General features: G+C 43.2%; 1 protein-coding gene across 8 annotated transcripts in view; it reads right to left on the reverse strand.

The window, feature by feature from the left end:
- The window catches only part of LOC134535754 (WD repeat and HMG-box DNA-binding protein 1), a 291,056-nt gene that overhangs the window by 71,094 nt on the left and 193,941 nt on the right, over window positions 1-26,021 (reverse strand). For all 8 annotated transcript variants that reach the window (XM_063374986.1, XM_063374990.1, XM_063374984.1 and 5 more), the window contains 2 exons: window positions 4,413-4,547; window positions 2,272-2,415 (listed from right to left, as the gene is read on the reverse strand). In XM_063374986.1, the coding sequence (XP_063231056.1) occupies window positions 2,272-2,415; window positions 4,413-4,547 (279 nt within the window). The remainder of the gene's footprint in view (window positions 1-2,271; window positions 2,416-4,412; window positions 4,548-26,021) is intronic.

Below are 26,021 nucleotides of genomic sequence, written 5' to 3' on the forward strand. Positions count from 1 at the left end.
GGGGATAGTAAACTGGAGTGGCCCAGGTTTCTAGTTCCCATTTGGCGCAAGTGTCTGCCCATAATTTGCTAGTGAATTGCACCCCATTGTCTGTAAGTATGCTTTTGGGGTATCCCCATCCAGGGAACACTTCATCTTGGAGAAGAAAATGAATCAACTTTAGCGAGGGGAAAGGCTTCGACCCATCGTGAGAAAAGGTCTGTGGTGACGAGTAGGAAGCACTTACCCGTCGTGCTTCTGGGGTAAGGTCCCATCAGGTCTAGAGCTGATTGGTTCCATACTGCAGCAGGATTGTCTCTGCTGGCATTCGGGGCACCGATACTTTAGTCCGGCGTGATCTCGGGGCTCGTCTGGCCATCCCAGACAAGAGTGATGGAACTGGAGTCCACAGTGAGCACAGCTGATCTGGTGGATTCCGGTGCCAGCGCAGTCTTCTACAGCGCAGAGTCGATGGGCTGCGTCCGCCGTCGTTGGGTATGTACAGGTAGGTGAGTTGTTGGGCGCCAGGAGAGGAGGCTGTTCCCCTCCGCTGTCTTGGTCTGTTTCTCGAGAATCCCTGGTGGTAGGAAGGTCAGGAGCACTTGCCTGCTTGCTGCTGTTCTCGGTGTGGGCCATGGTGTGCCTGCTGTTGTTAAGTCTTCTATGAGCTGCAAGTGGTGGTAGGGGTCCATTCCAGTGGTTGCTGGCTAGTCCGTCTGGTAGAGCTTGCGATGGGTCTTCACGGGTATTGTAGAACAATCAACGGGCCCCGCGTTGGTGCGCCAGAAAACTGTTGCTGTCTCCTCTTCTCGTACCGAGCCCTCTCTTGGGTGAGAGCCAGGTATCCTGTAGAGAAGGTCGAGCTGCTTGTCTTGCGGCAGGATTCACACTCGGCTGGTATGCAGGCGAATAGCTAATGGGGTGAGGGATAGGGGCTAAGCTATTCATTGAAAATGTCGGATTTTACAAGGAACTTTTATTGACCTGAATTGTCCAAACAGTTCAATTTGTCGCCTGCGTCGGCTTTCACTACATACACTGGATTGATACACGGTACACCCTATCGTCCAGAAAGGAAGGGGGAAAGGGAGACAAATTCCCTAGGCCGAGATAGGTCCTCGGATGGCCTAACTCGCGAAGGAGGGGTGCGAGCAGCAGAAAACGGATAGCCAGTCGTTCTGCTGCTCCCCCTATGATCGTCCTATGGCCAGTGGACGGAATCCAGCCTCACTGGCCGTCGGGCCGATCAACTCACTTTCAGGTGGATGACCTCGCCTTTATATAGGGAGAAATGTGCGGGAACGAAGAAAAAGAAGGGAGGGGCGAACTAACTCCTCTTTGGAAGGGATGAGATGCGTGCGCATAACTCTCACCGAAATTTCCCTGCTCTGGTGGTGGAAGTATAAACTAGATATTAATAATTAAAAGGAAAAGATAAATGTGGCATGAATAATTATATGTACTTACATAGATATTCAATCCTATGTATTAAAAAGTATTTAAACTTTCTTTCACAACTTAATAAGTTAAATTTTTACTTTTATAAAATATAAATACAGTTGGTAGTTCGCCGGTCACAAGATGGCGTCACAATGTACATGTTTAGCTGTGGCAAGAGAAAAATATACATATGTTTACATAACTCGTCCATATTTACTATTATATTCTGAAGTGCATTAATATGTGTGGTTATAGCGACGTGAAAAATAAAGGGCGAAGATGGTTGCTTTGTTTATAACCTACGACGTCGCACAGATTCGTCGCCGCATATTACGTGAGTAGGCCTTTTGCCGAAATACCTTTTTCCCTGAATTGCTTCTGAACTTATTAAAACTCGTTTTTGGGTTTAATTATCACGTAAAGTAACGTGATATTTAATATAGGAAGGGCGGGCAGGCGTCAAGCTAAAGTGATAATGTTTATTGCCACACTCTACTCTCTGGGTGCTAGAGAAAAACAAAAGCAAAGATGGCGTCTCAAATATAACATCTTGGAATAATAAACGTTTTGTGCAGGTTCCAGAATGATTCAACGTGATTTTTCGCAATAAGAAAGGTTAATTTCGTGTGAATATCACGATTTCGTCATATTTCGTGAAAAACTACGGATTTCGCGCATCACAGCAAATTTCGTTAAAACGAAATGCAGTATATTAACGTCTTATCACTACCATGTAAGGTTATTTGTATTACACATCATGTGCAAGTTTTTTTTTTTTAAATTTCGAGATTTCTTCATTAACGAAATTTTACTACCCCTATAAATGACTACATTGCAGCAAGGATCACTCACCGCGAACAGCTTAAGACTGGCCTCCTTGGCCGACTGCAGCAGCGGTCCACGCTCGGCCGTGGGCACGGCGACCGCTCCCAGCGTCGAGCGCCAGAGCACGTCCTCCAGCTGGCCTCGTTCTGTCGCCACGTCCGCCAACGCCAGCTGCGACAAGCGTTGGGAATTATACTTCAGTCCCCTTCTCTTTCACTACTTACCAAAAAAAAAATACGTATTCAACTGTTTTTTACCCTCAATTGTCTCATACTGCACAAGTCAAATACATTATTTCCCAGCCGGCCTAAATTATCAGCTCATCAGACAACATATAACGTGACAGATGTGACACATACAATGATTAAGTCAAAATTGGACACATTTATTAATATTGCAAGTTTATGTTTATTAAACAATAAAAGTCCCCATAACATGACAGGCAAAATAATCAATTCAGTTAGTACTGCTAACAGTTGTGCCTCTAACATTGTTCCAGCATAAAATGGGGACATAACTTAATAACTTCAACTGCTTAAAATTAAAGCAACAAACTTTAATTGATTCTGCACAAAATTTATACTTCTGAGTCAATACTTCCCACTTCAGAACAAAATTCAAAATTCTGCATTTTTGTAACTGTATGGAGGATTAACCATTTACAGCTGTACCATAGGGATATTTTAGATGCCAATAATGTTATCAGAAAAGTTAATATTGCCCGCTTAAATTTTTTCTTCAGGTGTTTTAATTAATGATGAATAAATATATTTGATAATTCATGGTTAAAATGTCAACCAACAACACCTAGTTAAAGTCTCTAATTTATAAGTCCAGATTATTATGCTTGTATTTCATTCAAGCAGCAATGTGTTATTATTTTTTAAACATTTAGAGATAGTTTTTTTTTCCAGATTCTCATAGCTAGGCTGCAATAGCTAACCAAATTATGATGTAAAATTAAATCTTTTGTACTCAAATCAAATTGTTGGGTACTTTGCCGATAATCCAGTTGGTTCTACACATGTGACGAAATTCCTTTCCAAGCTGAAATTATTTCATAATGTGTAAATCAACTAATACCATTGCACGCAAAAGTAAAAAAAAAGTTGTACACTAATCAGTTGACTCTTATGACTCTTACAAATTTTTCAAATATGATTTTCACATGAGAGCTAGAATGTTTTATGAAACAAACAAAGCTGGTCGGGATAGGGAATTTGGAAATTATTTGAGGTGACAAATTTCAAATATTTCCATACTATTTTAAAATAAATAGGTTATTTTTATTACATACATAGGCACAAATTTAGTGATTAATCATTCACTGAAGCAGGTAATTTTGAAGGACCTCAAAATACCATAAAAAATGCTAACCTTATTGTTATTTTACTTTATGATAACCGTGAAATTAAAACACAGAGCCTAAATTACAAATTTACAAAATACAAATTAACTCACATTTACACTTTTAACTCAAGTTATTTACTAGTTTTTGTTATTTACATTGGCCACATATCTATCCTGCAATATTAAAAACACATCTACAGTGAATGTCCACTCAATCCTGACACTTTTATTTTCATTTATTTTTGTTTATGCCAGTTTCAAGGTGCAAGTCGCAACATTCTTGGTGTCATAGATAAATGCAGCAAGTAAGCTACAACTGTGTGAACATGGTGGTAGATTGATCATAACTATCAATTAAAACATTGTTCAACTAACGTGTTCACGTTTTGTCCATAGCTAAACAGTTCCTGAGTTTTTGTTGATGGAATCCATGGTTGAAATCAATTTATATTATATTTTTCTCCATTAAGAATGAGTGAAGAAACCCTGGTGTATAGTTCTACCCTGGGGTTCCACCCGTACATTTTTTCTTTACTTTATTATCCATTTTCTCACAAAAGTTAAATTTTTTAACATTAGTTTTGAATGTTAAAATAAACAACAAAGCTTTCCCATCAGCTGAATTGTAATATGGCTGCTTGCACAAGAACAACAGGTGTCCTGGAGTGGAGTGTAATTTTTATGTAATTACAAATGATATGTTGTGCCCTTCAAGCATTAAAGACAAAAAAATGTTAAAATAATTAATTAAGGCCTAAAAGCAATAAAGTCCTAAGTATTAACATGACGACAATAAGAGAAGTGATGTGCCAGATGACCTTGAGAGGCAGCTCGAGGACGGGAGGGCGTGGCGTGGTGGGGGGGTAGCGCGCCCCCTTGCACAGCACGGCTCTCACATTCTGGGCCGCCTCGCTCGCTCCCAGCACGAAGTAGTGGTCCGACTTGCCCTTCACCTGAAGCAACACCACTCTGTTACATCACAACACCCCTGCTCTCTTGCTTCTCCAATCATGCGCGTAGTGTGAATTATCACTAGAGTCAAGATTTTGTGGTGTTATTTTAAGACAAATTTCGGTGTAAAGAAATAAAGATTTCGGTGTGATATGGTTTCAATTTTTTGCTCAAAATACCCACGGCAAAATTTTCTTGCTTTTCTGTACGACATGCAAATTTATTAAAACAAATATTAATAAACACTAAAACCTCATGATCTAATTACAATTAAGTGCATTTGCAAATTCATAAATTCAAACTTTTAAATAACTACTAAAAATTTCACGACTTAATTACAATCACATACACTACAAAATTACACAATTAAGCACTTCCAAAGTTACTATTAAGACAGTTTTATTGAAATGCTATCACAGTTAAATTTTCTGCATTTTCTGGAGTGAGACGTTGTCTTCTGTCACTAACTACCAGTGAGTACCTGGAAAATGAACGTTTTGCATCAACATTTGATGTTGGGAACCAGATTGCCCTTAAACTGGCTTGAGCAAATTCACTGTAGTCCCCTTTAAGGGAGCAAAGTACCTTTGCAACATCAATTTGGCTTGTTTCTGTCAATGAAAGTTCATCCTCAATTATTTTTTTGAAAGCAACATAGCCATGTATGAATGTATCAATGGGAAGATGGGAAACAGAAGGCAAGTTATGCAGAGACTTCTGTAGGTTTGCATCTTCTATGCTAACCCTACTCACATTTCTTGGGTTGAACCGCAAATTAATGGCATTAAAGACTCTTAGACAAGGATGCCGTTTAACAGATGAGTTTTGCCTCAAACGCTTATGTTTCTCACTCGCGACATGTTTCACAAGCGTATCGCGTCTCTCGTAGTCTAGCCTGCAGTTACAGAATTTGCACATTAAAATTTTATCACTGATATAAAATCCTTCACTGGAAAATTCTTTCGATCGGTCACTGGCAGAAACCTTAGTTTTAGGCATTATCAAAAAAATTTTAATCACATAGGAAGAATTTAACCTCTCAATACGCAAAAACTTGCCGTGCTGGAAAGATCAAAACAATGGAGAATAGATGCGAACACAAACACATACCGAATACCAACATACGTACGTGAAAATTAATACCGACATAAACATGTACTATTTATTATTTAAAATCGTTACGTTAAGCAGGGTTAATTTTATTTTCGTAGCCTACGTACTTTATTTTAAATAAACAGTAAAAGCAATGCACTTTAGTGTGTAATATTTTAATGATTAAAAACGTAATCTTAGAAAAACATATTTTGGACGTTTGTTATTTTGTATTTACAGAAAGTGAACGGCGGCCATTGTATCATAGTTATCAACATCTTAAATTATTATGGTACACAAGATTACCGTTTAAAGAAAATATTACGTTAATTCCGAGACTTCATTTTAAAATCTATAATGAATCACCGTCGCATATAATATATATGGCTGCTAGTTACTGTAAGAAATATTTGATTGTGCAGAAGGTAGTGAATTGTCCTTACAGAATGGGAAAAAAAAAAACGTAAATAATCAGGATAGACGAACTTTCGTGACATATCGCGGATTTCGCACAATTTCGTTTTATTTCGTGTTTTCAAGCGGTTTTCGGTGTTATTTCGTTTTATCGCGCATTACCATATAATCGTGGCTCTAATTATCACTCTCCGCTAGGGATGCAAAATCGCTCTTAAAAACATCGATATCACGAACATCGATGTTCAAACGAAAAAGCATCGATGTCAAAAAACATCGTTCTGAAAACCGATACATCGATGTTTTAACCGATGTTTTTAAATATCAGGAAAAACATGCCAAAATGATTTAAATTATAGTATGTAGCCACAATATCCACAACCCATTTACAGTCGTGTCTCATGCAGAACAAAAACATGCATTAAAAGCAATTAAAAAAAAAAGAAGGAAAAAGCATGAAGTGTATGTGCAGGTTTTAAATGTAACATTAATTTTCTCGATAGAGCTAGCGAGACCGTATCGGTACCAATCAAAAGCTTGTATGTACAACAAGCTATGAAATTGTCTATAACGTCTCACTGCTTTTTCCCTATATTTATCAAAATTGAAAAGAAAATTCTTATGTAAACCAATTTTTTTAATGGTATTTATTTTTTCCAAATGATCAGGGCCGGCGCGTCCATATAGGCGCACTAGGCAACCGCCTAGGGCGCCAAGTAGCTGGGGGCGGCACAGCACGACACATAACAACTGATATAATATGTTTAACGAATATTGAAACTAGATGAAAATGGATTTTTGAAACAGTTTGGAATATTTATATTGATATAAGTAATTATTTAAAGTCCACGGTGACCTGCTTATGATTTGTAATAAGTAAAAAAGTAAAAAAAAAAAAACACAAGCCTGCTTACATTTGATTGTTGACAAAATCTTAGGCTTACGTGATGCATTTTGAGGCAAGGAAAAAAATTTTTTGGGGAGATTGGTGAGGGGGGGAGGGAATTAAGGTTTTTCGCCTAGGGCGCTAATTTACCTTGCACCAGCCCTGCAAATGATTTTACACATTTTAAAGTACTGTAAAAAAAATTGATACTGAAATCAACCAAATAGTTCAGTATTTACAACATTTTTGATACCTACTTAAAAATGTAGGTTTTTATAGTAAGTATAGACAGTTAAAAAAATTGTATCTTAAAAACTAAATATCGTATCGTAATGTTTTTTTATATATTCAATAAATATTCATGAAATGATAGCCAAAATATTAATAAAAACTAGGGTAATTTTAATGATGAACGATGTCGATGTTTTTGTACTTTTTCATCGATGCATCGGCGATGTATCTCTCTTAAAAACATCGATGCTAACATCGATGTTTCATGAACGATACATCGATGTTTTGAAAACATCGATGTATCGTTTGCATCCCTACTCTCCGCACTTCATACTAGAACTAGTGCTTTTTAGCTGCCACAATTTGCAGAAACCAATTCCAATTAAAATTAATATTTTGGCTATGGAATTTCTATTTTGATCTTCAATTTAAATTAAAATTTCATAAAGTTCTATACTCTAAGAGAAAGCTCATCAAATGTTTCTCTATTGATATATTCTCATAAAAAAATGTTTTGTGATAATATAAATGTATTTACTTTAAATTTTTGCATTTAAAGCTATAAATAATATTAAATTTTTTTAAAATATACACAACAAAATTTCAGTCACCTGAAAAATCCTATAAACATTTCATTGAATACACCATTGGCCCAGTGTTGTTTCTATTAGACAATAGAACTAACAATTGTACGGCCATTCCATGCCAAAAAGGACCAAATTGTGTACAACTAAAACATAACATAAAATGTTTTTATAAGACTATAACTACCCAACATATTCTTAATTAACAAGAAATGTATACATTTTTCGATTATTTTTAATTTTTCATACACAACTTTTCATTTATAATGGGTACCTAATAATTACCATGTATTATGATATAAACAAGTCTAGTTTGCACTCCTTTAACGTTGGCTATATATGTTTTTCTTTAACAGCTGTGTTTTGGAGTGAAAAGACCAGTTCATTTGGCTTCCATCGGTATGGTTTTTGTGGTTTAAAGTTATTTTTCAGAGGTTTCAATTAGTGTTTTTTGAAGACCTACATATTTGATGGTGTCCCGTCCATAACAAAAAAGGAATACATGAGCAATGTGTTTTTACACAGGACATAATTTATATAAATGCCCATTATTTACCAATCAAGATTTTGAGTGGCACACTAATGTGTCAGAAAGGTTCAAGGAATTTCAACGTAAGATTGGTTTGCAAAAGAAACAACCAGACTTGCCGTGGAGAGAGAACAATACACACAGGAAGTATCGCAGCAAACTTGATGACGCGGCGACCGCAGGCGCGCGTGCACTGCTACAAATGCAGAGTAAGCAGGGAGGCGACGTAGCTGACAAACAATGTCGTGACCAGAAAGGAAGAGAATCAGCTGACCACATGTGGGAAAAAAATAACAAGACACGAAGAACGCCCAAGGTCGCTGTCAAGATAGGAGAGGCCACTAGAATTGCATTAATAGACACAGGCAGTACACGCAGTTGCATTGCGTCTACTATCGTCAGCAACCAACCACTAGAACCATTGAAGGAAAAAATCACACTTGTGGGAGCCACAGAATCACTCCCGACTCTGACACACCAGGTGAAATTAAAATTTAGTATACAAGGATATTCATATACACATGTATTCCTGGTAATCGAACATTTAAGTTTAGATATAATTAGGGCTGGGCCGATGCCGATTCCGATTCTTAAGTATCGGCCGATATTCAGAGTATCGGCATCGGCAGCATCTGTAAAATATTTGCCGATACTTCGTGCCGATACCTCAGTCCAAGTTCTTAAACTGTGTTGTATTGTTTTTGTTATAAAAAATCACTAAGTAATAGTATTTCACGCAAATGGTTTTTTTTGTAAGTCAAAACTAATTTTTAAAATATTTGCCTAATTTTGTAATTTATGCACTATTACCCTAATTTTCCTTCCCACAGTGCTACTGTTTTAAAGAAAACTGGTCGTGTTGATTGTTTTAAAAATACAATGGAGCCCGAGAACCATAGAGACGTGCATACTATAAATGTAAAAATGTCCTAAACTTGAGTTTATACCATTTCTTATGTACCAATTAATTTAATCTATAATGTTTAATAATTGTACTTTTGCAGTATTATTTATATATGTATTATCTGTATAAAATTGACTTGACTTGTTCTATATCCCAGAGCCCTTAACAATATCCACTGAACAAAAACTGAATAAATAAATTTAAAAAATATTCATTGCCAACTGTGGAGCAAAGACAGCCTCACGTTACGTTTACCAGTGCCCGCGATAAAGTAAATTGCACTCGCGATCATGTTTGCAGCACACGCGATCATAGAAACAGTTGCTGAGGAACATCTGAGTAGCTTGCCCCATCTCCATGTTATTTATATATCTATGGCTTTGCTAATGTTATGTTGTTGTGTTTGTTTTCAATTTAGTATTTACGTTAGCTTGAATTGTTAAAATCTAAACCTAAAGTTATATTTTAAAGATTTTTCTGATTGTGATGATATGGCTGGGAAGAGAAGTTAAGTTTGGAAATATTTCACTCTTCAATCAAATGAAGATACCAAGGCTACATGCACTTTCTGCCATGTAAAAATATCACGAGGTGGGCCAATGCTTAAACATGTGGGCCGAAAAAAAAGTATTTGTGTGTGTTTTATTATTATTGTAAGATGCATGTTAGTAAGTGTTTTGACCGTTTGACGGTACTCTACTATAATATGAAATTAAAAAATACTTTATAAGTAAAATATCCTTTCATAACAGAAACATTTCTTTGGTTAGTATCGGCATCGAGTATTGGCAGTATCGGCCCATAAGAATCGCTATCGGTGGAATCGGTGAAAAGTGGTATCGGCCCAGCCCTAGATATAATACTTGGGTGTAACTTTCTACAAAAGTACGTGGTCCCATTTATGAAAGAAGGCATAATTGTCATGGAAACAGCAAAATCCCAGAAAATTATTCAAATAGAAATGATAAATGAAAACTTCCAAACATATGCAGGTTCGATTCAAGAATGTACTCGTAAAGTAGAAGAAATGCAGTACAAACAAGCGTAGTCACCATATGAAGGAATAAATAAAAAGTTATCTCAGCAGGAACAAGCTAAGTTAAGATGACTTATTAAAGAAAACAAAAATCACTTTGCATTCAAAATACAAGATATAACAGAAACTAAAAATTATCAAATAAAAGTCGAACTGACAATAGACAAACCGATCCACACAAGACCATACAGAATCGTGCCAAAAGTTAGAGAAGCTTTAATGGCACAGGTGAAGCAAATGGAGGCAGCCGGAATTATCGAGAGGTCAGACAGTGCGTACGCAGCACTATCACTGGTGATACAGAAGAAGAACGGAGGAATACGCTTCTTAACAGACTTTCGTCTCTTAAATAACTACGTCAAGAGAATGTCATATCCCTCACCACGAACGGACAATATATTACAGACGTTACAGAACTCGCGATACATAACATCACTGGACCTATTTTCAGGATTTTACGCTATACTCGTAAGGATAGGAAGACAGACATAAGTTAGCCTTCACTATTGACAAAATAGGGTTATACCACTACAATAGAATGCCAGTGGGACTTTCAAACTCACCAGGTTATTTTCAAGAGTTTATTGATATTTTATTAGGACCACTGAGGTAGCACTCTGTGATAGCATACGCAGAAGACATTTTTGTAATGGGAGACTCATTCGAGGAACATCTACAAAATTTACAGGATGTATTTAACAGGTTACAGCAGTTTCACTCACGTAAAAGTCAACCCTGCAAAGTGCAAATTTGCACAGGATGAAATAAAAATATTGGGACATTGTATAACACCGAATGGAATAAAACCAGATACAGACAAGGTGGAAGCCATAAACCGTATGACACAACCAAAAAACATTAAGCAGCTACGGTCATTTCTGGGCATGACTTCATACTTAAGGAGATATATCAAAAACTACGCAACAGTGGCAGAACCATTAATAGAGCTTACAAAAAAACAAACGAACCTCCATTGGGGGATAAAACAGCAAACTGCTTTCCAACAGTTAAAACAGGCAGTCTCGGAAGTACCACTATTAGAAAAATTTGTTGAAAACCGAGAAACAATTTTAGCATGTGACGCATCCCAAATGGCAATAAGTGCAAACTTAATGCAAAAGGATGAACGCGGAAACCGTCACATTATAGCTTATGCATCAAGGAAACGGACATCCAATGAAACTCGCTGGTCAACAACAGAACGAGAATTAGGCACCATAAAATATTTCTGCCATCTGTTTAAGCTATATTTATATGGCAGACATTTTATTATTGAGACAGACCATGCTAGCCTGAGATACTTAAGAAGCATGGCGGAACACAATATGCGAATACAAAAATTTGCCACATCAGTTGCTGAGTTCGACTTCGAAGCAAAAATAGTGAAAGGTGCGAACAATAAAATTTCAGACGCTCTATCACGTGTGCCGACGACAGATGAGCAATACATAAATAAGCGCGTAGGAAACAAGGAATATATAGTAAGAGCATGTCACGCTCGAGGTAATTCAATTTTTCACTCTCTTGCTGACGCAATATTTCCAGAAGAAAATAAGGAAAGTGAGATACAAACAACCATTGCTAAACACATCCACAAAAACTGGAATGATTACAAAACATTTTACGAAAATCTGGGTAGCCCAATATTGAACAAAGAAAAAATTCTACTAATAAACGAGGTATTAATTGAGCCTATATTACACGCAGCTGTGGAAATTTATCAGATCAATATTAAGATAATTGATATCGAAACAGGTCAAGAAAAAACATTCGAAACTAAAATGCCTACTCAAACAATAGTGCTACTCAAACATAACAAACATAATAAACAAGTATTTGAAACAGTAGTGTTGAACTCCAGGTACGATATAGGTATTGAACGAGATGAAGAATTAATATTTTCAGTGAACGACATTGTAAACACATCACCCTTCCAAGGAGAATATAGTGAAGACCCTCATATTCAAAAATTAAAAGTAGCCCTTACAGACCCGGAACATGCGGAGGGAAAATACATCAAATTAGCTCGATGTTATGGAATGAAAAATAATGGGGAAATATATTATAAATTAAATACACCGGAAGGAGAAATTCATCTGACACTAGTCCCTAAAAATTTTCAACCGGAAATTATACAAGCCCACCATGATGCACTTTTAGGAGGCAGCCATTTCGGCATATTTAAGACAATTGCAAAAATAAGCCAGGCATATTATTGGGATACAATGAGTAAGGATGTAACAAAATATGTCAAATCATGTGAAATATGTCAAAGAGCTACAAAAATAAATATCATGCACAGTCAAAAAATACAGGAAACCAAGTTTAATAAGAAATTTAAAGTAAATAATACAAGGAAGGTGATTCTGTTTGGCTTAGACGTAAAGCTCGGCATAAATCATTATCATTTAAATACATAGGTCCTTTCCAGGTTGTCAAGGTGTTGGGGCCAGCAACGTTAGTGTTGAGAATGAAGAAAGGTAATAAAATTATCAACGACACGGTGTCAACACGTCATTTAAAGCGAGCATACATAAACCGACAGTTTTTAATGCTATCAGAGTGATAATGCATGGCCTAGTAATAAGAATAACGACAACAATAAGACAGTAACGCAAGAAAAATATATAGGATACTGATATAGCATAGTAGAAAATGTATGAACCTAATGGCATGTTTTGTATTACAGGGGGAGGAGCCAATCATGGAGTTCTTTCAGGGAATCTGTCATCTATTAATACTCAGCATGTTTGCAGTCAGTGCCATCAGTAACAATATGCCTAGCTTTCGTACTCATGCAGGTGTGTATTGGCTGGAGAAAACAGGCGTAATTACATATGAACACTCACATAAGAATTATTCAAATATCAGCGATCATACGGGAAGAAATTAGACATTAAGCCCAACTGTGATTACATCTCCGCAACCAATAGACACCCGCAAAAAAGAGAGAAAAAATATATAAGAGTAAGTATAAGGATATGACGTCGAACCAAGTGCCTACCTAGCTCCCTACAGGCCGTTATGACGTGGCAACGCCCCTCCTGCCAGTTATGCGTGTGTGGTGCAGTGTATCTATGGTGGGGGGGGGGGGGGGGGGGGGGGAGGTGTAGGGGCCAGTTAGGTGCAGTGGTACCAACAAGTACGACAGTACTTCCCGGCGACGAGGGTGATGTGTTTTATTTTTCAGCAGACAATTTATGTATCGCAGAAGAGAGACTGAATTTGTATTTTTTTTTTTTTACTTTTATTTGAAGGGTCTATTTCTGACTGTGCACTGGGCGACTTAGGTTCCGCCCCGCCTGCGACACGTCACGAGCTCCGTGGGGGACGGTGAGGGGAGGGGGAGACGTGTCAGGAGGGGTAGCGCCGCGCGCGGACGGCAGCACGCGGCAGTCGCGAGCGAGTCACGGGCCCGGTCGGTCACGGGAGTGGAGAGGTCGCGGTTTATTTCCCAGCGCGGGTAGGCACCAGGTTGGCTTTCCCCGGAGGCCACGAGGCCGGAACCTCCCTCTACCTCGAGCAGTCGGGCAGCTGCACCTTTCCCGGGGAATAGCCTGGACGACGACAAGTGGCGCTCAACTTGTGTGGCTACGAACTTTACACAGGGCAACGAACAGTAGTGAGTAATTTCAGTGACGTGCAGAGTCGTAGGACGGGCCGTGAAAGTACGCAGGGAAGCAAGAGACACGGGGAGCGGAAGCAGGCGCGCCAGTGCGGCGCGACAGCGGGCGAAAGCACGTCGCGTCTCACGCCGGGATCAGATCGCGCGGCGAGATAGCGAGCTGCGGACGATAGCACGTCGCGTCTCACGCAGGGATCAGATCGCGCGGCAAGATAGCGAGCTGCGAGTGAAGTGTCGCACGGCGGTGTTGAGTGTCGGCGCGTATTCGCTTACAAAGCTTATCGTGCGAGCGATAATGGACGGGCCTGCCGGTTCAGCCGGGTCGGAGGGACGCAGTGGCGGCATGGACTCCGACGCAACAAAGATGGAAGGGGGAGATAGGTGCGCGTGGTGCGGGCTAGTTTTTACCGCGAAACTGGGCGGCGTAAAAACGGAGGACAGTGAAGTGTGCACCTGTCCGTGGAACAAGACAGGGAATCCGGGAGTGACGCGGGAGAGTGACGGACAGAATCACGGACATTCACCTATAGTGATGCGAGTGACAGAGGTCGCCGTCGTGTTGCCGGAGTTTTCGGGAGAATTACACGAATGTCCGCGGGCCTTCCTAGCCGCATGCCGGGACAGATTGGCGAGTGTGCCGAGGGACAGTTGGGTGCCCAAGGTCAGCGGGCAGCTACGGGGCCGTGCACGAACCTGGTGGACGGACACCGGCGATTACCTCACAGGATGGGAGGAGTTTGTGCGGACATTCGAGAGGCGCTTCAACGGGCCACAGGCGCGGGCCAGCTGTCATCAGCAGCTGTACTGCACGACGCAGGCGGACAGTGAAAGCGTCGAGGCATTTGTGCACATGAAAATGCGACTCTATCGCCGTTTGGACCCTGGGAGGCCGACGAGCGAGATCCTCCCACTCATCTGCGAGCAGCTGTCACCGGACTTGAGACCATTCATGCGGGGCGCGACCGATTTGGAGCTGTCCGAGTTTGTCGAGCGGGCAAGGGAGGTGGAAGGCAACTTGCGTGCCAACCGGGAGGAGAGGACGCCGTTTCGCCCGAGGCGCGAGACTCGTGTTCAGGGACAGGTGGCGCCAGGGGACGCTATGGCCTTGGTGCCCTATGGGGCCCAGCCTCCCCCACGTCACTCAAGACCGCAACTCGAGGCTAGACCGGAACAAGCAGCCAGGCGGGACGGGCGGTATGCGGACAGAAGGGCGAGTGACAGCAGGCCACCGCGGTGTCAATATTGCACCTCTGAGCAATACCACTGGCACGTGGACTGTCCGACACGGGAACAAGTGTGGCGGAAGATGGAGGCCGAGGGACGCCGGCCGGGAAACTTCCAGTAGGGGGCAGCGATTTAGTCGGCCACTGTCCCCAACGCACCCGCCCGACGATCACGAATCAGTCACTGCCGGCGGACAGAGAGAGGGGTCGCCGACAGGAATCTTCAGCCAGATTCACGGGGAACAGGACGAACGGGCAAACGTCATCAGAGGTCGCGACGTCATCCGCAGCACATCAGGGTGTACCAGCACAGCTGGCACCACCAGAGGACGTCAGCGACGTACCGGTACTAGCAGCCGCCGGCATCACGTCACTGGCCAGCACGGCCGAACCCACCCGGCCGTCAGGCGCACCGGCAGCCCCTGCAGCGAGCTGGGCCGCACCTGCCTGCCTAGGACGGCTGGGGGGGGACGAGGCTACTCTGCTCCGAGTCCCGGTGCTCCTGAACGGGCACCCCGTCCATGCTCTGGTGGACACGGCGGCGAGCCACTCGTACGTCGCTGCCCACCTGGTGCCGGAGGGGGACCTGGAGCAGTACGAGGGGACCGTCCTAATGGCCACCGAGGGGACCAGCGCACCCACCTCTGGGCGCGCCCAGGTAACCATCGGCATACGTGACCAGTCTAGTCAGACGAGCGCCCTGGTCGTCCAAGGACTCCGAGATGACCTGATCCTGGGCCTACCCTGGTTGGTCCAGGAGGACGCCACCATCGACATCAGACAAGGTAGGCTGCACGTGGGTCAACGGGGCCGTCGCACGGTGTACGGCGTGGGTCGAGCAGTTCCCGCCCCTCCAGCCAACCCAGTCCGACTGGCGGACATTACCAATGACGTGCCCCCTGAGTATGTCACCCTGTTCGAGGACGTGTTGTCACAGCACCCTCAAGTCTTCGCAGCCACAGACATGCTAAGACGCACGACAATGGCGGAGCATTCTATACCTACCCGGCCCCACCAACCCATTTTTGTAAAGCCCCATGGTTTTGGACCAGTCGAGCGGGTGGCCATACAGGAGCAGATTACAGAGATGCTCAGGGACGGGGTGATCGAGCCAAGCGAGTCCCCTTACAACAGCCAAGTGGTTATGGCAACCAAGAAGGACGGGTCTCTTCGTTTTTGTGTGAATTTTAAGCCGGTGAACTCAGTAACAATCCCTGCACCCCCACCCCTCATAAACATTGCAGATTCCCTCGCGGGGCTGGGGGACGCCACTATATTCACATCACTAGACCTAAAGAGCGGGTACTGGCAGGTCCCTGTTAAACCTGAGGACCGCCCCAAGACAGCCTTCACCGCCCCGGATGGCCGCCGATTCCAGTTCTGCGCCATGCCGTTCGGGCTGACGGACGCCCCCATGACGTTTCAGACCATGATGGTCCGCGTCCTGGATGGGTTCGTGGGCGAATTTGTCACGTCCTATCTGGACGACGTGATCGTCTGGTCCAGGTCGTGGGAGGACCATGCACAACACCTTGCCTTGGTCCTCGAACGGGTGGCCAGGCACGGCCTCACATGTGCGCCACGTAAGTGTCACATCGGGGCGGCGGATCTCGAATACCTGGGGCATATTGTTGATGCCGAGGGCTGCCGACCGCTGCCAAAGCACTTAGACCTAATTGAAACCAAGCCAGCAACACGCACGAGGAAGGAGTTGCAGCGCCTAATGGGCCTCTTGAATTGGTTACGTTCCTTCATCCCGGATTTCGCGACGGTGACTGCTCCTATCACAGACTTGCTCTCGCCCAAGACGAAGTATAGGTGGACAGCCGAGGCAGACGACGCCCTGGCTGCCGTCAAGCGCCTGTTCCGGAGAAGTCATGTTCTCGCCCGCATGGCACCAGGGGAGCCTCTGTACCTCCAGACGGATGCCAGCAAGGTGGGTATGAGGGCGGTGCTATACCAGGTCGGCCCTGACGGCGAGCGGAGAGTGTTGGAGTATGCTAGCTCCAAATTCGGGCCAGCCGCGAGGAACTATGACGTAAATGAGCAGGAGTGCTTGGCGGTAGTGTGGGCGGTCAGTCGCTACCGGCACTACCTTGAGGGCAAATAGTTCACCCTGAGGACAGATAGTCAATGCCTCAAACGGCGCAGAGCAGACGGCGGAGGCGCTGCGCACCACATTTCGCTGGCCGGGGGTGACCAGGGACGTCCGGGAATATGTGAGGAATTGTCTCCGCTGTCAACACTGCAAGGCAAGGAGGGCAGATGGCGAGGAGCAGCAGCGACCCAGGCGGCCCCAGTACCCCTTCCACACCATAGCGCTGGACATCATGGGCCCTTATCCCCGGAGCAGCAGGGGGAAAAGGTTTCTCGTGGTAGTAACGGACCTGTTCACCAGGTGGGTGGAGGCCTACCCTGTCTCCAATGTCCGTTCGGGTACACTAGTCGCCCTGTTGGACGGGGAGGTTTTTCCCCGATTTGGATACCCGGCAGTGGTCTTAAGTGATAATGGATGCCAGTTCACGGGGGCCAGGTGGAAGCAGGCGTGTCGGAGGTGGGGGGTGGACCATCATACTACCCCCACATACCACCCAAGGGCCAACCCAACCGAGAGACGGAACCAGGAAATCAAGGCGCAGCTCCGTCTCCGGTTGGGCGAGGACCATAGCAAGTGGGACATGCATATTCCGGCCCTCCTGTACAGTCTGAGACGAAGGACGAGCGCGGTCACGGGGTACACACCAGCAGAACTAGTCCAGGGGCAGAACTTAGCGCTGCCAGGCGAGTGTCGCGTGGTGGTGGCCGCTACGGCGGGTGAGTGGGGTGAGTCGCTGCGGGCGGAGTTATCAGAGAAGCGGGAGCAGGCCAGGCAACGTCAAGAAACCTACCTCCGCAAGCACACGCCACAGATGGACAGGCCGCCGCCGCCGCTGGCACCCGGAGAGCAGGTGTTTGTGCGCCAACATCACCTGTCATCCGGAGCCAAGAAGTTCTGCACTGGGTTAGCGCCGAAATGGGCAGGGCCCCAGCTAATTCTGCGTCAGGCTGGACCAACGTCTTACATAGTACGGACGCCCAATGGAGGACGAGCCAAAATTCACAGGGATGACCTCAGACGTGCAACGGACGTGGAGACGGACACAGGGCAGCACAGGAGTCGGGATGGGCCGCCAGCATATCCGGCGACTACGCCCCCAGAAGCATCCCGGACGTCAGAGCCACATGGTCCAGTACGCCCACAGGCCCCAGGGGAAGCAAGGGGCAATGTGTCAGACGCTACACCCACAGAAGTTACTCCAGCACCAACGTCCATGGACATAACAGACACGAGGCTGACAGACGCGACAGAGGACGTGGCACCCCGGGGTGACGCAGCACGAGACGTGACTCCCGCGGCTGTGGGAGACATAACACCAGGCAGGGCCGAATGGGAGGAGGCAGAGCAGTGGCCTTATAGCCGGGAGCTGTGGCAGTATTTGGAGACAACATTGGACTCTCTGGAGAGGGGATGGAAGGGGTGGCCCGCCCTGGACACGGGACGGCAGGTGTACCGGGAGCAGTCAGTGGCAGTGCCCAACGACAGGAAGTGGGAGGGTCAGAAGCGGCGGGTAGCTCAAGCGCCTCTTCGACCTGGGAGCCCCAGGCCGGGGGCGGACGGGTCACGGGAAATCGTCACGGAACCGGATTCGGAGGATGAAGGGGAGGTCAGTGAGGAGCAGGGCCTTCCCCGCCAGATCTCTGCGGTCGGTTGCAACATCTCTGAGTGTCTTGGGTCTGATGTCGAGGCGGACACAGGGGACGAGGAGGAGCGCTGCCCGCGCCAACAGAGGTGGTTGACCGGGAGTGAGTGCTGTTCGGACGACCCAACCCCCACACTGTTCGACATATTCCCACAGGCGGCATCCACACCTAAGGCGAGTCCGCCCATAGCTGCCCCCCCCCTCAGGCAGACCCCGCGGCACTCGTGGTGAGCGAACCCGCTACCCCAATTCGCCCCTCCAGGACCCCCAGGGCCCCTGAGTATCTGAACGACTACGTGTGCCCCACCCTGACCATGCCAGTGCGCCGCGACGTGCCCAGACCCAGGTGCAGCGTGATGAGCCTGTTACCCTCCTGGGAGCAGCGCGAGGTTGGCCCCCCAGATTTGACCACACAGTGTTCGACTTGTCCCCAAGTGCGTCGAGTGGTGCCTAACTGAGAGACGATGCCGCGCATAACGGCCTCGTGGGAGGGGGGGCATTTGACGTCGAACCAAGTGCCTACCTAGCTCCCTACAGGCCGTTATGACGTGGCAACGCCACTCCTGCCAGTTATGCGTGGGGGGGGGGGGGGGGGAGGTGTAGGGGCCAGTTAGGTGCAGTGGTACCAACAAGTACGACAGTACTTCACGGCGACGAGGGTGATGTGTTTTATTTTTCAGCAGACAATTTATGTATCGCAGAAGAGAGACTGAATTTGTATATTTTTTTTTTACTTTTATTTGAAGGGCCTATTTCTGACTGTGCACTGGGCGACTTAGGTTCCGCCCCGCCTGCGACACGTCACGAGCTCCGTAGGGGACGGTGAGGGGAGGGGGAGACGTGTCAGGAGAGGTAGCGCCGCGCGCGGACGGCGGCACGCGGCAGTCGCGAGCGAGTCACGGGCCCGGTCGGTCACGGGAGTGGAGAGGTCGCGGTTTATTTCCCAGCGCGGGTAGGCACCAGGTTGGCTTTCCCCGGAGGCCACGAGTCTACCTCGAGCAGTCGGGCAGCTGCACCTTACCCGGGGAATAGCCTGGACGACGACAGATACAACAAGATGGCCGCAAACCCGTTCCAACCTTCTAGGAAACAAGCAGCCAAGGTACAAGTCTATATGAAGGGAAAAAAAAAGCACCCATATAGGTGCAGGCAAAATAGTTAAAATCAACCTTATCCTATAAAATTCCCGCGCCACGGTACCAATTTTCACTCCCGGGAGCTCACGTTATGTAGCGCTACAGTGGACAAGAGTTAAGGGTCGACCCGTTTTTGTACAATAAAATAATGGTATAAATCTTGTAGATAAGTGTCCATGTAAATAAGTTACTGAGATATAGGATATAAGGAGTAGTTTAATAAATTAAATTATGATATTAGTAATAGTTAATACGATAAATTATAACTTACAGGATAGCTTATAATATAGGAGGATGGCATATGCTATAGATAGTAAGGAAATGTTATTAATTAGACATAAGATAAAGACATATTACATATGTATCGGTATACGAATTAAAGATATATATTGTAAATAAAAATAATTAAAAAGTACTAAATGCTTAACTAATAAAATGAAAGTCTCTAAGAAAAAAAAAAGGACTCTAAAATATCACATAATTGAAAGCCTTAATCATGCATGAGTGGGTTATTTTAAAGACTAATTTGATTGTAAACAAATGTAAGGTGATGTATTTATAAAATAAAGACAAATAAATATTGAGATATTGGGGGAAAAAAAATCTACTAACAATACATATAGTAAGAGTATGTTCATATAACTTGTATTGATATACAGTCAAACCTCTAAGAAACGACCCCTCACGGTTCCCAGGAATAGGGTCGTAATAGATGTTTTCCGAAATTTTCAGTCAATTTCAACCCTTCACAAATCGCTACTCGCTAAGAAACCAGCCATATAATGGCAGGATGCTGTCACTCACAATGCTAGACGGCTTCGCTTTAAACCCACTTCAACCTTCATGACAAGTCCGTCGCCCTACAGGCCACCTCTAAAGAAAAGATGTCAAAAGACAGTTTATTTTTACTGGTTAGTTTACATGTACGTTTTCTGCTTGTCGTAGTTAAATACACTAGAACCCCGATGTCACGAACCCCGGATTTAATGAAGCAGTGATATTACGAATACTTTCTCGGGAACCGTCAAAAAATTGGACATTTTGACCAAAATGAGAAAATCAGAAAAAAATTAAAAAAAAAAAAAAAAAAAACGAAATGAAATGAAAGATCATTAAAATCTGTTAATTTTAACACACAACGTATTTTTGTGTCGGCTTTAATACTTCCGATAATGTTCATGTAAGAATAACAAAAAAATAATGGGACATTTCCTTTAAAAATATGGCAGCGGTAGGTTCTGCAACGCGAGTGGGCGCACACGAAGCTCGCCTGGCAGGCTGGCGGCAGCGGCTTCATGATGCATAAGCTCACCCTTCCCTCCTCTCGGTAACATTCTTCAAGGCTAGCTCATCCCTCCCAGACACACAAACTATCTAGTGTCCTCCCTTATAACACCACAACTTCGCTCCCCTTTGAAAAACCTTCAGCCTCCCTTCTCCCGTAAAATTGGGCTGTTATGAGGGAGGGGTAAGACAGTTGTAAATATTTTCGGACCCCTCCCTCCCCACTAAAACACGCCCACAAAAAAGTGTGTCAAAATATGTCACTTTTCACACCAAGTTCGAGTTTAGTCATCTCTGGCAAGGAATTTACAAGCTTTCAAACTTAAATATAAATGTATTTTAATAGCAAGTGTCCTATGAAAAGGATATACAGTAGAATCCCGCTGATGCGACCCCTCACGGTTTCCGGAAAAACGGACTTATAAACGGAATGGCCGCAATAGAGTATTCGAGCCAATTCTCCCCCCCACGTCCCTAAATATATCCAAATACATAAAATACTCGCGCTAAAGGAATTTGCGTCACGCGAGTTCGGCTATGCTAGCCGGCTAGTGGTTATTTTCGTTCAAAACGTGGCGAAGGAACTTGTGTGGATCAGGTAGAAAACATTCGGCTATAAACGAATGATATAAGAACAATGCTATCCTGAAATGCTGTGACATGTTTTCGGAGCAGATAATCACAGCGACACACCGAAATGATGCACTCCCGCCCTTGCCGTCAGCGATGTTTATTTTGACAGCTCAAGCCCACGTCCCTTCGCAGCGTAAAAAAAAAAGAAAAAAACATGTTGGAATGCAGATGTAAAAGTAACTATGCAGTAAAATAAATATATTTACGTTGTGGCCGGCAGGGCCACATTTTTACTTGTAATTTATTTTTGTTGCTGGTCTCTAGTTTTATATGGTTTTTTATTTCACGTATTTTTACGCCTTTTTTAATTAATGTTAATTTATCTGTAAATTTTTTTAATTATATTTGTTTCTGTTAATTAGTTATACGCCGTTTGGTAGCTATCGATTATGAGTTTAAGAATATCGATTGTGTTTCACGTAAATACCACTTGGTGAGCGCCCGGCGGTTGGCTGATGACGTCAGACATTCGGCTTGCCGGGAAGAAAAAATCAGCTGGGCCGGCGAGAGAGTTTGTGCCGAGCGACCGTCGAGGACAGAGCCATGTGACGGCGAGACTGGTGTGCCGGGCGGCGAAGAGTATGGGGGTGGAGGCTCCACGCTGGGTGACAGGGCAATGGTTTGCCCTGTGATACTGAACTTATCAAGGTAAAGAGAGGCCGCAATTTTGATTTTTACCCTCGTGGTGCTGCACTGGTTTTTGGCAAACCTAGTGAACTGTGTATTTTCCCATACTAAATTTTATTTGGACGGAACTTTTATTAGCCAGTTTGGTGAAGAGGCCCATTTGTTTCACACGTTGTTCCAGTGTGGGATTTTTTTAAAAAAGGTCGCCCGTTTGCCTGTAGTTGCCATAAAAGTATAAGTTTGGAAGAAACGAACATTTTGCAATTTGTTTTTGAGACTTTGTCTTCGGAATTTGCATACTTAAAGTTGGCTTTAGCTAATATATCAGCTTGTGCAGTATTATTAAAAGTATGCGATCGGTATTGGACTACATGCGCAGCCTGATGTTGGTTGGTGCGGCCATTCTACTTTTTATAAAATCATTGGCAAGTTAATAAAGAAGTAAGACTTTGTTTGAAGCTGATGATAAATACTTCTGTGGTAACATGGTTATGTTACGTGAAGAGTTTTTGCTACATTTCCCTTAAAAATAAGATAATTTTTTTTTTTGGTCATCGTTCACGCCTTTGTGAATTCGTACCTATGGCCCGGCGTGGCATTAGACTCTGGAGTTGGTGAGGAAGGTCAGGAAGCCAGCGCACGCCTAGGATATTAACTTTGTTTTTTTGGCAAGTCTTTAGCAACGAACATCTGAAGAAAGACTAAACCGTTGATTGAGAGTTTAAGAACTTTATTTAAATAAATTTTTTGTACTTCAGTTTTATTATTGTAGAATTTTTTATATATTTATATTGATTGTCTTGTTTGATTTTTGGTATTAGGGCAGTCAGTATATTTTGATATTTTATAGTGGCCACGCCTCACGCCCTTATATATTTTTATACTTGTTGTTATCAGTATTTATATTTTTACGATTTTTTAAAGGTTATTGTTAGTATCGCAAATGGGGATAAGATGCTGCCATTATTAACGTCAGCTTTTGTAACTAAGCTTGTATGGTTATGTATAGTAAAAATTATTTTTGCAAATTTCTATTTTTTAATAACATACGTCCAAAGTCTTGCCTCTTGTTTGTTTAATGGTTACTCTACTATTATATCCTTTGAATTTTTTGGCCTGACCCCTGGGCAGTGGTGTGGGGAATTTATATTGTTTAGCTTTTTATGCCTGGTTTTAATATTTATTTTTTCCCTTCGCGCCCAGAGTGAGTCGGGGACGCAACCCCTCTTCCAATTGAGGAGGAAGAAGGGTTACAACCTGCGCCACTCTGCTAGGCAGAGACTTTGGACTTTTGCGATTTTGCTGACTTTTTTGATTTTTTTAATAATGGCAGTTTCTTGGATTTATAAACTTCCCAAAGAACAGGTTTACGCTAATTTGCAAGCTGCGGGAGCAGGATCAGCACCAGGAATTTTAGTGGTCTTTTAGATTTCCAGTGATGGTTTTGATTTTTTTCCTGTGAGGTTATAGTTTTTATAGTTCTTTGCTTTAGTTTGCAACCTTTAGTTATTGATAATTTTGAGAGAGAAGGTTTTGTCTAATACGTTTCGGTCTTGACTTTGGAGCTTGTTTGTTTTGTTTTGGCATACTTAGATCCCGTTTGTTCGGTTTGTGAGTTTAGTTTGTTTTTTCCGTTACTTGTTGGAAAATCCTTCTCTTGTTTTTTTTTTTTGAGCGTTGAAATTTTGACTGAGGCTTTGGAGGCAAGTCTTCCTTGTTGCAGGTTTGTTTGTTTGAGTTTGGGCTGGTTTGTTGGATTAGAAGTTTTTGAGAATACTTTGTCTCCAAGTCCAAGGTTTTTTTTTTGACGTTTTAGTTATTTAAGATTGCTGTTTAAATTTTTTTTTTGTTCAAGGCGGAGGTTGTGGCCGGCAGGGCCACATTTTTACTTGTAATTTATTTTTGTTGCTGGTCTCTAGTTTTATATGGTTTTTTATTTCACGTATTTTTACGCCTTTTTTAATTAATGTTAATTTATCTGTAAATTTTTTTAATTATATTTGTTTCTGTTAATTAGTTATACGCCGTTTGGTAGCTATCGATTATGAGTTTAAGAATATCGATTGTGTTTCACGTAAATACCACTTGGTGAGCGCCCGGCGGTTGGCTGATGACGTCAGACATTCGGCTTGCCGGGAAGAAAAAATCAGCTGGGCCGGCGAGAGAGTTTGTGCCGAGCGACCGTCGAGGACAGAGCCATGTGACGGCGAGACTGGTGTGCCGGGCGGCGAAGAGTATGGGGGTGGAGGCTCCACGCTGGGTGACAGGGCAATGGTTTGCCCTGTGATACTGAACTTATCAAGGTAAAGAGAGGCCGCAATTTTGATTTTTACCCTCGTGGTGCTGCACTGGTTTTTGGCAAACCTAGTGAACTGTGTATTTTCCCATACTAAATTTTATTTGGACGGAACTTTTATTAGCCAGTTTGGTGAAGAGGCCCATTTGTTTCACACGTTGTTCCAGTGTGGGATTTTTTAAAAAAGGTCGCCCGTTTGCCTGTAGTTGCCATAAAAGTATAAGTTTGGAAGAAACGAACATTTTGCAATTTGTTTTTGAGACTTTGTCTTCGGAATTTGCATACTTAAAGTTGGCTTTAGCTAATATATCAGCTTGTGCAGTATTATTAAAAGTATGCGATCGGTATTGGACTACATGCGCAGCCTGATGTTGGTTGGTGCGGCCATTCTACGTTTTTATAAAATCATTGGCAAGTTAATAAAGAAGTAAGACTTTGTTTGAAGCTGATGATAAATACTTCTGTGGTAACATGGTTATGTTACGTGAAGAGTTTTTGCTACATTTCCCTTAAAAATAAGATAATTTTTTTTTTTGGTCATCGTTCACGCCTTTGTGAATTCGTACCTATGGCCCGGCGTGGCATTAGACTCTGGAGTTGGTGAGGAAGGTCAGGAAGCCAGCGCACGCCTAGGATATTAACTTTGTTTTTTTGGCAAGTCTTTAGCAACGAACATCTGAAGAAAGACTAAACCGTTGATTGAGAGTTTAAGAACTTTATTTAAATAAATTTTTTGTACTTCAGTTTTATTATTGTAGAATTTTTTATATATTTATATTGATTGTCTTGTTTGATTTTTGGTATTAGGGCAGTCAGTATATTTTGATATTTTATAGTGGCCACGCCTCACGCCCTTATATATTTTTATACTTGTTGTTATCAGTATTTATATTTTTACGATTTTTTAAAGGTTATTGTTAGTATCGCAAATGGGGATAAGATGCTGCCATTATTAACGTCAGCTTTTGTAACTAAGCTTGTATGGTTATGTATAGTAAAAATTATTTTTGCAAATTTCTATTTTTTAATAACATACGTCCAAAGTCTTGCCTCTTGTTTGTTTAATGGTTACTCTACTATTATATCCTTTGAATTTTTTGGCCTGACCCCTGGGCAGTGGTGTGGGGAATTTATATTGTTTAGCTTTTTATGCCTGGTTTTAATATTTATTTTTTCCCTTCGCGCCCAGAGTGAGTCGGGGACGCAACCCCTCTTCCAATTGAGGAGGAAGAAGGG

Source organism: Bacillus rossius, chromosome 10 (assembly GCF_032445375.1).
Source record: "Bacillus rossius redtenbacheri isolate Brsri chromosome 10, Brsri_v3, whole genome shotgun sequence".
NCBI lineage: Eukaryota > Metazoa > Arthropoda > Insecta > Phasmatodea > Bacillidae > Bacillus > Bacillus rossius.